Source organism: Leptinotarsa decemlineata, unplaced genomic scaffold, assembly GCF_025532065.1.
Source record: "Leptinotarsa decemlineata unplaced genomic scaffold, Ldec_3_MD MMD2_tig00026330_RagTag_RagTag, whole genome shotgun sequence".
In the NCBI taxonomy this organism is placed as follows: domain Eukaryota; kingdom Metazoa; phylum Arthropoda; class Insecta; order Coleoptera; family Chrysomelidae; genus Leptinotarsa; species Leptinotarsa decemlineata.
The window spans coordinates 6,497,655-6,511,621 of NW_027412690.1; the positions used below are offsets into that span (position 1 = coordinate 6,497,655).

General features: G+C 33.0%; 1 protein-coding gene across 1 annotated transcript in view; it reads left to right on the forward strand.

The window, feature by feature from the left end:
- Positions 1-460: 460 nt before the first annotated feature.
- Positions 461-13,967, forward strand: part of LOC111507085 (putative carbonic anhydrase 3) — a 38,685-nt gene continuing 25,178 nt past the window's right edge. The window contains exon 1 of the mRNA XM_074182820.1: positions 461-627. Coding sequence (XP_074038921.1) covers positions 591-627 — 37 coding nt within the window. The 5' untranslated portion in view covers positions 461-590. The remainder of the gene's footprint in view (positions 628-13,967) is intronic.

The window sequence follows — 13,967 nt, forward strand, 5'->3', positions numbered from 1 at the left end:
AGGTGAGGCGGAATAGAAATCAGAAGTAATTTTGTGAAAAATTTAAAAATTTGAATAAATATGCATATCATGAATATGTAGTTGGAGAAAATATGACGTATTAATCCAAAAACATAATTAAAGAACTGTTCATTTTATAGTGAACCAATATTCAAAGGATGTATAATGTGAAATGAAAGTAAGTATTTATGGAACGCAGAGTTTTCATTGATTTGCTTCTTCAACTTTTTCTCGTTGTTGGAAAACATGTATAAATATTTAAAAATATCATTTTTAGATCATATTGAATATTTGATACTGTGAAAATTAACTAAAGGAAGTAAGTTAAACCGGTTGACATTAACATCATACTGTACGTGACCGATAAGTCATTACCCAATCAACCAACCAGGTAGTGTATCCAGTAAAGGATAGCTGATTTTTTCTTTGGATGGCAATTATTATTTGTCATTTGTTTGAAGAGGTAGGCGTTGAAGATCGTCTCTCATAGTTGGCGTGGTATATGAAGGGAAGATTGCCAATATAATAGTCCACTGGGAGACCGCATTCAGGCCGGTTGGGATTATACAGTGTGATTTGCGACCGTCAACATGATTGCTAACTTTATTGCCGTTCTCATTGTTGCAGGTTAGTTTAAAATTTAAATTAATTTAGTAGTTCCTCTTTTGTTCTCTAATGGCTCGTGATTCGCGGAGTGATTGGTGTTACGAAAAGTGGAGCGTTGTCATTTATTTGAATATTTTTTCAACTGAGTTTCAATGTTATTCCTGTAATTTGGTATTTTCATGAGAATTTGGGGTATGCCTTTTCAATACGTTGTTCAAGCTGACAGTTAGTATTCAAAAATATTTTGGATTAAAAGGGAATTATAACACTTTGAGTTAAAATTTCCATCTCGTAAATTTCACTTCAATTTAACAATAGATCAAATTCCATCAGGATAGGACTACATTAATTTTTTTCATTTTCGACACATATCATATTTATTTGAGAATAAGAGTTGTCATTCTGGAAGCCTGAAAATTCAAGAACGGGTGTTGCAAAGGTCAAATAGAACTGATAGGGTTGAAAAAGCTGATATTATCTGGTGAAAAATAAAACTGAAAAACTTATTTATAAGTTTTTCAATAATACAAGGAAAATGAATGCCTTGAACTTTGAAAATAAAATCCTTATTTTTCTTAATTACTATATTTCCTTCCAATTTCACTCTTTTATTGTTTGTTTATAATTGACGTTTCACTTCATTATTCAATACATTATTGATTCCATTTCAGGTCATGATGAATTGTTTTCTTCCCAAATCAACATCCTTACAATTTTTTGCTATTCATGTATGCTCATTTTTTTTCGTTTATTTTTGTTTTAACTAATTCCACTGAATATTTTGATCAGATAGTTTTCAGTATTTTTGATAATTCAGTTCGAAACTTCAACCCTTTTCATTTTGTTTGTTCCTCCGAAGATTTCAAATTTGTTAACACCTTCTCAAATAATAAATTTCCAAACATTCAACAGAAAAGCTATTTTAGAGACTTCTTCCAAAAAAATATTTTGCAGCTATCTGATTTTCAATTTCAACCGTATTCTTCTTTTGTTTTTTGTGAAAATTTCATTGATACCTCATTTGGATTCAATCTTGTATTCGCTCAAGCAAAATAGGATGTTTCATGTCTGAATAATACTGGAGTTTTTTCCCAACACCAAATCGTTATTTTTAACACCTCGACACGTGTTTCGATCACCAAGTGATCATCTTCAAGAGGAAGATTTAACTGGAAACTTCCCTAAGCTAACGTTATTTATGCTATACAGGTAAACCATACAGGTATACCACACATACAGGTATACCACATCTAAATTAATTTTACAATTTTCCTTATCTATTGTTTTACAATATGTCCTTATGTAGTGTTTGAATGTTATAGCTATATATAAAACAATTTTCAGCTATATGAAAAATAAATTTCACAATATTGCCTACCTAAATTTATTTTTATAATGTGTCCTTATGTAGTAACCAGTAAACCCAATAAAATGATTTCAACAAGCTATATAGTATGCTGAAGTCTATGGAATGGTTTTGTTGCAAAATATGATGAGCGACTGCTGATTTTTCAGGTCTTCCATATTTTAAGTGTGCTATGTGTTCCTTATATCTTACTTTAATAAATCTTTTCGTCTGTCCTTAATATTTTGCATCGCAGTCCTTACATTCAATTTCTTAAATTCCAGTCTTTTCCGAATTCTCGACTTTGTCTTTTGGACTCTCCAAAAGTTGAAAATGATCACTTGGTGATCGAAACACGTGTCGAAATGTTAAAAATAACGATTTGGTGTTGGGAAAGAACTCCAGTAATATTCATTACTACACCAAAGGTTCCAAACAGTGCATCATAAGTATCTGATGTCTATTGTGAATATTTTCAAATCTATTTGTTGTTCGGAGGCAAATATACAGTAGCCCAATATCAAATCATCCATCCATAACAGGAAAAAAATTCCATCCCGATTATTTACAACACGGACACATTTTTCTCTCCGCACGACCCAGCTATCTTCAAGTTCTAACATCGAATCATAATTTAGATTATTCAGAATTTAGAAGGTATCAGGTAAAATGTTGTTCCAAAAGTTCATATTATAATTTCAAATGAAAATATTCGACTTCGATGGGAATATCAAAAATACCCAAGACCTGAAACGGTTTTACATTTTTGAATTAGTGTTTCATTCAAATTTTGATTTTTTTTACTAACTTTCACTTCATTTCGGAACTTTCCTTAATTGCCTCGGTGTTAAAATCCTTTTCAGCGTGTCAGTATCTCTTACTAATCCCACCTTCATTTCCAGATGTTTCACTATTCCAAAATAAATTCTCGGAAAGATAAAAATGCGCCTCCTTATTACCTGAGTTTTGGTACTGAAGTAATATCTATCATCCGATAGGCCCGAGATGAAGCTTCGTTTGCAAATATCTCTCGAATAGTTTTGTAATCTTCAAATAGTAGCTCAATATAACTTATGTTGAAAATCATTTTCCCTGATTAAAGGTGATTACCAGAATAGGACTAGGTATTCCTAAGTTTATCGATACTCACATCAGTGTTCCTTTATTGAAGCTGAGCTTTTTGTATGCAAAATTTTGATGACGAAATATCCAAATATTTTCATAAGATTACAGACTACTAGAAAAAGGAGAAACACTACAGACCCTAAAATAATTATAAATTTTTTCTATAAGGAAACCTTTATCATTATGTTTTGATTGAATTCTGTGTAGATGAAAACTAAATTGAATAGACTTTATATGAAATTTCAATGAATAATAATGTAGGGTGGTCAAAAAAAGAAGAATAAAAATGAAATTTAATAGACCGTCTGATATGACTTTTTTCAAATGGAACCCCCCCCCCCCATTTTTATGATTTAATCGTATTAAGCATTAAAATAAGGGTTACTCCTATTTTCAATGCTCAATACGTATTGAAAATAAGTGTTACCCTCATTTTTATGTAAGGGTTTATATAAGGGTTACCCTTACTTTTAATTCTCCCCATTTTCATGATTTAATCGTATTGAGCATTAAAAATAAGGGAAATCCTTATTTAAGAAATGAGGGTAACCCTTATTATTATTGCTTGATATGATTAAATCATAAAAATGGGGGGTCTATTTGGAAAAAAATCCCTTGAGATGGTTCATTAAATTTCATTTATATTCTTCTTTTTTGACCATTCTGTATTGATAATTATCGAAATTTCATATGAAGTCTATTCAAATTTAGTTCTACTTTGGTACCACTTTTTTGTGTAAAAGAGCTCAAACCAATTTATTATTATCTCGTGCACATTTGTGAGTCATGGATGAGAAATTAATTATTTATAGTACATCTTTTTTTTTTGTTTCATATGACATTCATTTTCTTTTGTATCTGAATAAAATAGTGCGTCCTATAATTTGTATGATTGTTAATTTTTGTTCTATAAATGGAAAACTGTTGGACAATAAACGCTATTATCATTATTATTATTATCACAAAGAAATGAAAATATTAACAGAGATCAAATTCTTCGAGTATTCTTACAGTTCAATTCCTCCATCCAAAAATTATGTTATTAAAATTACGACACTTTCAAATTCTCACCTCAATTTCTACCCCATCCAATTACGTGAATGCTAAAATACTGTTTAATTATTCGGTTGTCTGACGAGTACTTTTATTAACCTTCACGCCTTCCAATTGGGGCCATCCTATAAATATAATGTAATTTTTCACATCCTTTCTATCAATGCGATGTAAATTTTGCTAAATATAGCACAGAGGCAATACATACACTTAATATTTAATATCGAAACAAACAAAAATGTCTTCTTTCAGACATTTTTCGTCCAGTACTCTAATTGAATGTTGAAGAAGTCGACTTTGGTGCTGTCCTAACCTTGATTTAAATTGAGGACAACATACTAATGTTCATTTTTCCTCTGTTTTATTATGCTTTACATTTATGCAACTGGTTGGGATTAATAAAATTTATGAGGAACATGCCATGGAGATAAACGAAGTACCTCAGAATAGATCTCAAGTTTCTTGATTGAATAATGGAGGCCGAATGCCATGGACGGGAAGTAAAAACAGGGATATCACATCATAACTTTCACGTTTCGAATGATGAATGCAAAATGCGTTGTCTACAATGCTGAAAACTACTTGATGTAAACTCATATTTATGATTATTCTGTGAAGAATGGTTCTACAGTGAAGATCAGAACCTACAAGGAAGAAAAAGTGAAGACGGGACTAAAATATTCGGAAGAAAGTGGTTAAAAGTTGAAATATAAGAACAATTTCTAACAGACTATAACCATATGGAAAAAAAAATAAACATAAAACTGATTATTATATTATGTTATAATTTTTCTCATACTCGGATTTTGTTCATTTTGACATTTTTAGAAATTGGAATATCTAAGGTGAGAATATATGAAGATTCCCGCGGCTTCGCCAGGGTTGAATTTGGTTTGTCACCCAAAACTTCGGGTTTCCAACTTCAAAACTGCAATCTTTGGACCCCTATTTTTTTACCTTGGGGGTGGTAATTCCTGATTCTCTTTCTTAATGCTTATTTACGCTATACAAAGAACCTACCTGCATATTTCAAGAGTCTAGGTTCAATAGCTTCAGCTGTACGTTAATATAAGAGTGTCAGTCAATCAATATGTACCCACTCATACAATATTGAATAGCATCAATAAAAAGAAACTGGAAGGATAAGAATGAAATACATTGGTAATCCTGCTAATCATACTCCTACTAATATTATAAATTAGTAAAATTTGTGAGGATGGAGGAATGTAATGTATGTATTTAGGTTTTTTTTTTTTCATGCCTGAATAGTTCAACGGATTCAAATGCTAACGCGGTAACGCGGGTAAAACAGCGGGGAATAGCGGGTACATATTGATTGACTTACACCCTTATATTAACGTACAGCTTAAGCTACTGAACCGAGAATCTTGAAATATGCAGGTAGGTTCTTTGTACAGCATAAATAAGCATCAAGAATGGGAATCAGGAAAATATGACAATTGAAAATAGTACAGTCGAAACTGTTGCAATCAAGTGATTAATATTTCCAAATCAGCCCGGAATTATTCATTGAGGGAAAAAATGTATTGTCACGTAACAGTTTTTTAACATTTTTTTTTAAGGAACGCAGGTTTGATATATGTTTAAGAGAGATAGGTAGTTTGTTGAATAACTTGATGGGCATAATTAGAGGGCCGTTTGCTGTTTTCGTCAATTTATAGTGGGGAACAATAAAATTATAATTAGATCTTAACGTGTATCCTGTGGCGAGCCGAAGATTATCTCTTGATTCAAATTTGTCGAGATGAGTTTTAACATAAACAACACAGTTGAATATATATAGTGAAATAATGGTTGGAATATCCAAATCGGTGAACAGCTCCCTATATGATTCATTATATTCTTGAAACACATTGTTCTCACTATCTTTTTTTGAGCTATTAGTAATTCGTTTATTCCTGTACCCTATTTATGCTATATAGGTAACCCATTCAGGTAAACCATCCAGGCGAACCAACCATACAGGTATACCAACCTAAATTAATTTTACGATTTTGCTTTATCTATTATTTTACAATATATGTTTATATAAAACAATTTTCAGCTATATACAAATTAATTTCACAATATTGCCTATCCAAATTTATTTTTGCAATGTGTTCTTATGTAGTAATCAGTAAACCCAACAACATTATTTTATTTTATTTTAACAAGCTATATAGTATGCTCTTTGCTATAGGTCTGTCATCGTTATTCATAATATTATTGTGTTCACTTATTTCTACAGTCTCATATGCATCTAGTTGCCTGTTGTTGTTAACTTGTCTAACTAATCTTAATGAACTGAAGTCTATGGAATGGTTTTGTTGCAAAATATGATAGACGACTGCTGATTTTTCAGGTCTTCCATATTTTAAGTGTGCTATGTGTTCCTTATATCTTACTTCAATAGATCTAGTAGATAACTAGTTCCTTGAAAATCTTCCAAAGTTCCTCGTATATTTGTAGTATGGAACTGAGATGTATTTATCTTGGTCTTTGTCCTTTCTGAAAGTCGAGATTTTGTTCATTCTTAACCTAAACTTCTTCTTCCTTATTATATCATCTACAATACCCCTCGAGAAACCGTTAGTGGCTGTTATTTCCTGTATTGTACGTCTTTTTTTTGCGAACCTATCATGTGTTAGAGGGAAAGTCAAAAGACGATGCACCAAAAAATTCAACCCAGCACGTTTGTGCTGTCCACAGTGATGTGAACTGTCAGGAATATACCAGTACGTGCTTGTTTCTTTTCTAAATATATCGTATTCTAACCCTCCATATTGGCTCCTCATTACCAAAACGTCAAGAAATGGTAGTTGTTTGTCCCTTATTTTCTAACTCATACGTGAATTTCATTGATGGATATCTATTATTTAAAATGGAAACAAAGTCGTCAATATTCGATTTTTTGGTATCGAATATCGCGAAAATATCATTCACATACCTTAGCCAAATCCTAGGAAAATACTTCGACTTTTCTTTGGTTTCCATTTTGAATCTGCTCATGAACAGGTTTGCCAGGTAGGGGGACAAGGGGTTTTCCATGGCCGTTCCTTCCTGATGTTCATAAAAGCAACTTCCTACCTGGAACCGATTTTGTTTCATACACAAATTAGTATGAGAAACGAATTCATCGATTTCGTTATTATTGAAATTATTTTTCTCTAGTAATTCCCTGAGGTATTGCAAGGTCTGCGGAATTGGGACGCTAGGAAATAAGGAACTAACATCAAAAGAAACCAAAACCTCATTTACGACCATTATTATACACCATTTACACTAGCAACTTCTCTCTACACCTGACAAACTGTAAATACCATTTTTATGTAGATGACACACAGCTTATATCTTTCTTTCTAATTTTGTGATATAGTGGAAGCTACGGACGGCATCAATTCTGACCTAAATCAATTACTGACCCTCACAAATAGTCATTCATTAAAAATCAACTCAACTAAATCTGTTGTACTCTTATTTTGTACTGATCAGGAAGTGATCTCAGCAAAGAATATAATGACAATGAGGGTAGGAGGAGATAAGATTGAAGTTGCTGATTATTGTAAGGATCTTGGGCTGATTATGGATAATAAGTTACGATTCAAACACCATATTACCCAAAAATTAAAAAATTCATATTTGTCATTGAAACTTATTCACAGTCAAAGACATTTTCTGAACTACAAATTGAAAAACAAGTTGTGTGATAGAATGGTTCTCTCCCATTTCAATCAGTGTGACGTAGTTCATGGACCTTGTATCGATAGTTCTGATATAAGAAGAGTACAAAAGGTTCAACATTCTTGTATGAGAATGATATATGGAATACGGCGTCCTATGCGTATTTCACATAAATTAAAGGATGCTGGGTGGCTAATTATGTTCAACCGTCGAAAGCATCATATGGTATGTTTTTTTTTACAAAATTTTGAAAAATAAAATCCCCCAATACCTATATCAAAAAGTTAGATTTAGGACTGTTGTGCATCATTTGAACTTGCGACGGAGGAACATGCTAACTATACCCAAGCATAAAAAAGAAGTATTCAAACGGTCTTTCTCTTATAATATAGCGACTTTCGGCGATGTTCTGGATGTATCTAACTTTTCGTTGTCTTATGATGCATTTAAATTTAGGTATAAACGATTTCTATTTAGTCAACAATAGTTTGTTGCCTGTAACTGTTGATTATGTTTTATGAAATCCTTCTCAACAACCATAGTTGGTTAACAAAATATTTGATTAGAGTTCGAAAATGTATAGTTTACTTTTTTTATCGTATATATGTATTTATTGGCTTCTCAAGGGGACTGTGGAAGAACTGGCTGCAGAGTCTAACTGTTCTCCTTTTATTTACCTGCATTTAATACTTTTGTTTTGTAAAGTTATTTTGTATTACTTTATGTATTGGTAAATAATAAATGTATTATTATTATTATTATTTAGGAAACCAGTTGCCCAAATCGTACCTCCAACTTTCTAAATCGTACTACCTTGAATAAAGTTGAAAATGAAGTGAATGAAACAATGAAATGGCAAGAAACTTTTGAAGAAACTTTTATTCAATGCAGTATTTTCTATACTTTTTAGATACAAAGTGTTTCTCTTGGACTGTATTTTATTAATAACTAGATACGATTTGAGCAAACAAACTTCTTGATGTTTGCCTTTGAGCCGACACAACTTTCGTGAACCAATTTATCACAAAGCATGCACTGCACCATGTCCTCGATTGAATTTTCCTCACAAACCGAGCAAAACCAATCTTCAGGTTCGATTTCAATGATGATGTCACTCTGAGCAGAGTTCCAGTTTGGTTTAAGATTGCTAGATTTGGATCTGTTTTTGAAACGACAGCCTTCTTTTCTTATCGGTGTCTCGGTCACTTTCATCTCTTCAGATAAAGGCCGTATTTTCATCTGGAGCTCTTTGACCTTCTCTTTAGCCAATTTCAGCTCGTGACATACTTCAATTTCATTTTTGTAGGGGCTACTGCACTTTTGAATTAGATCTAAATTCAGATCCATTTCTCTTTTTGGGTGGTTTTAGTCCAGTCATTATAGTAAGTTCACATCGGAATTCGAGATACCCAGCTGTAAGTCTGTAAATACTTGTATATTGACACTCTAAAAGTTGTCTCAAAACCTACATATGGTAGGGTGTAAGCAACTATTAAATTTCAAGGTCAAAGGTCACAAAAATCGGTTTTTTGCGCTTTTTTTGGAAATATCTCATTTCCTATGGGTTTTTTGCTATTTGTATTTATTATCAATATTGTAGAATACAAAATTCTCTACAAATTTTGTTTGAAAAAAATTTTTATACGGTGAACCGTTTTCGAGATAGAGGGCGGAGAGCACGCGGTCACAGCATCACTTCAGGTCAACCGGTGCCTCCGGTCGAAAACGCGCCATATATAGTTGATGAACTATCGATAAATCAATGATTATAAATATTTGTCAATTTTTATTAACTATTATATTATATTTTATCATTTTTTTCCTAACTTATCCACTTTTTATTCACTATTAATTTATTTAACAACACTTACCTGCCCATGTAATTGCAGAATTGTTAATGAAAATATAGGAATTATATTTGAATTTTAACCTAATTAATATTTATAACTTCTTACATGATGAAAAAAAACAAATAAATTATGAATTAATCTTTTTATTAAAAAATATCATTGAATACATTTATTTTTATTGAGAGTAAAGAAATGGAGTAAAGGGTACAAAAACTACAATTTATAATTTTAATCATCTTCTTCCTCTTCATCGTCGTCTTCTGGCTGCTGGTAAATTTCAAACTGGTCTTCATTATCGTCTTCAACGACATTTGTCTCAAGTTCTTCCATGATTTCGGGGTCAAAGGTTCCATCTTCGTTAATGTCGCTCTGATATGGTAGAGCATTGAGACAAGCTTGCCCATTACATTGGCCACAAGCTAAAGAGCATTGCAAGCCCGCTTTCCTGCATCCGCATCGCGAACCACAACCACTCTTGCAGTTGCAGAAAATTGTATTTAGCAAATCTTCTGGAGCAGGTGGTAAAATTGTCATGATAGGCTCCAGAAAATCGTTTCGCATTGCCCAACCCCACACCTGGGGTTCCAAATCATGTCCTAACCAAGTTTGAACTTGATAATATACACGGTTGAAATGTTGATGAGCAGCTGCACTTGTTGGTGGAATATTTGAAAGCTGCACAGGTTTATTAAGTTTTGTAGACTTGACGTAATGCATATAACGAAGATGATCGAGACTTTTCACAGATTTCGGAGCATTATAGACTGCCAATAAGGTTTGAGTTCCACTCTCTAATAATCTCTGGGCCGAACAATTTTCTTCCTCAAATGCTGCAGCTAGTTCATCCAAATTTGTCAGTTTCTCAAAAACTTTTAAAAATGATTTTTTTCCCTTTTTAAAAAGCGCAAAAGTTGTGTCACAGCCACTTAATGCGTGCAGAAATAAAATATGTTTTTTAGAATGAGGATAATTATCAAAACATTTAGTCGAGTATATCTCCGTTTTTACATTACCTTTCCTAACTTTTTTAAAGAAAATGTCTTGTTCGTAAGACAGTGTACGCCCAATTAAAATGACAAGTAAATCAATATCTTGTCCTATTATAACTGCAGTTTTTTTAGACTTTGATTCTTCAATTGCAGTTTCAACAATAAGAACATCCGCATCATCTCTGGCTTGTTTAGTAATAATATTTGCAGCTTGTAATTTTTCAATTAACATATTAATGAACTTATCTTTGTTATTTCGATTTGATAACAATTTTTCTTGAGTAACTGGTACAACCATTGTTTCATCGAAACAAACTTCATACGTTTTTGAAAGTGCAGCAGGTCTTCTCTGCTGATCCATAGCTTTTACGTTCTTACTGTAGTCTGAATATCCGTCAAATACAACAATTATTTTGGAACTGTAATGCCTTTGTAAATAATTCATGTATTTATCAAAAATAATAGAAAAAGTATCTTCTCTGCTCCATACAATATGAATATATATAGATTTAATGCATGAAGAAAATGATAAAATATAATATAATAGTTAATAAAAATTGACAAATATTTATAATCATTGATTTATCGATAGTTCATCTACTATATATGGCGCGTTTTCGACCGGAGGCACCGGTAGACCTGAAGTGATGCTGTGACCGCGCGCTCTCCGCCCTCTATCTCGAAAACGGTTCACCGTATAAAAATTTGTAGAAAATTTTGTATTCTACAATATTGATAATAAATACAAATAGCAAAAAACCCATAGGAAATGAGATATTTCCAAAAAAAGCGCCAAAAACCGATTTTTGTGACCTTTGACCTTGAAATTTAATAGTTGCTCACACCCTACCATATGTAGGTTTTGAGGCAACTTTCAGGGTGTCAATATACAAGTATTTACAGACTTACAGCTGGGTATCTCGAATTCCGAGATTCTTACCTAATTTAAGCTTAAATGACTGGATTATTTTGGAAGTGGAGACATTTCTTCGATCGAAACATTCAGTTTTGAAGTTCAACTTATTGGCCTATTACAAGATTTTCCACTCACACTATCGAAATTTTATTTTGATAGGATTGATAAAAACAGATTGTGGGGATTGTGATATATCGTGATTTCTTCAAAAATTATTATGTCAATAAATATATCGCTTTTTTTTTTCAAAGGAGGAGAACACTTCATATACACACTTGCAAACTTCCTCTTCCAACTTCCTGAGACGGGTACGTCTCGCGCTCTAAAACAACAGACGATGAATGACATCGTTATACTACACTTATTCTTTTCAAATTCTATTTTAAGTTCAATTGGACAAACAACCAAATACATGTAGGAAAATACAAGTAATATGAAAGTTACGAAAGTGAAATTAAAATGAGAAAGACCAACGTTGATAATTCAAGGCGACATTTTTCAGATCCTCCTTTCAATTTCGTTAATGAATGCTACATATAGAGAAAATTCATTAAAAGTCTTTCTGCAATACTTATAATGAAACTGCATTTTAAGTTCTTCCTATTTTGGTTTCTCATTAAAATCAATGTAGGACATTTCATCAAAAATAAATACGATCTTAGTTATCCATCTTCTCATTCTCCCAATTTCCTATCATCATTGCCACTGTCCTAAACAAATCGAGCCAATGGAATCAAATACTTAGATATTGTGACTGAATTAAAACTTTGCATAAATCCTTCTACAGCAATTCACGAGTTAAATTTGATGTTATGAATATGATAATGACAAGACCGTAATTTACTGAGACAACTCGAATGGATGTACAACAATCAATTCAAGCTCCAACTTGACTTGTTATGAATTCAGGTGTCTGCAAACTAATATGTCGATTATGCCGAGAAGTTTATATAGAAAAATTTCAAGAAATACCAAAACGAGAATATCCGAACATAAAAAAAGTTTTGAACTGAAAAAGACTAATTTTACTTGCCCACTTTTGGAGAGAACCACGATTTCAACATGGACAAAGACATATTACATGGAGAAAATGAAGGATAAAAAATTAAATCTGCTAGAATCTCTGGAAATCAGTAAACGCAAATATACAAATTTCAATTTAAACGACCAAAAATGGAACGTCATCAATTCACATATTTAGATATCGACTGTTTGGCTATGTCAAAACTGTTACAGATCGGATTGGGAGAATCTTAGAGAATTTAGTCAGAAAAAACTATCAGAGTTTCAAGTCAGCTAAAGACCCCAGAGAACGTACAGCAACACTCGGGATATACCAGATCCTTGTAGCTACGAGTCGGTCTGCATCGGAACCACGAAAGGAAGTGTAGGTACCCGTCTCTCTGAACACAAAAGAAATTCAAGAGGAAGATCAAACCCTCTTTGATCTTCCTCTTGAAGATAATCACTTCGTGATCGAAACACGTGTCGGGGTGTTAAAAATAACCTTTTGGTGTTGGGAAAAAAATTCAGTAATATTCATTACTACACCAAAGGTTCCAAACAGTGCATCAGAAGTACAGTTATACTCGACAAAACTCAAAATTAATATCCAAGAGTATACAAAGATGCAATAGAAATTTAAAAAACAAAGAAAATTTCAATAGGAAAGAAGAGGTAATGAACTCAAAGCCTGGCTACCTGTCCTTAAAGGTACGCAATCAAGGTCAGGTAATTCAATGAAGAAAAACCAAACCACGCTACTAATGATAAAATAAACTCGGGCACTGCAACCGTTACCACATCGCCTGTCATAATATCTACCGCAGTAGTAGAGGAAACTTCAGGCATAAAGACCTGGAGACCACGGCCGAAAAAGCCTGACAGAAGACATCTCCTTTATATCGGCAGGTGTAGGCCAAGACGCGCCGAACAAGACGCATAAAGCATGCCTGACAGTCTCATCTTCCTGTTCACACATCCTGCCACTAACCCCATATTATGGAGGTGTTTCCTTAGTTGACAGTGGCCAGTTAGAAATCCTACTATTGAGCGTAGATTTTTCCTGGTCATCGCCAGATATTTCTTCAGCGCCAGCTTCCCAAGGTGATCCTATCAAGATTACATCCTTTGATTCCATACCATCTCTTTAGGGATTGACCATAGGTGCAACATGTGGTTAGTTCCGCAATGGTCGAAGTCATCAAGCCGTAGGTGCCACTGGGTCCTAAAATTCTTAGTCCAGCCATTTCCTTGGCTAAAGAGTCGGCAATGCGATTACCTTTACTCCTGTCGAGCCCTTTAACCCACCTCAGGATAATGTTATTCTCTACCGAGGCTTTGGCTAAATCTTGGTGACACTCTAGTACTAGCCCTGAGCTTACACGTTGTCTGTTCAAGGC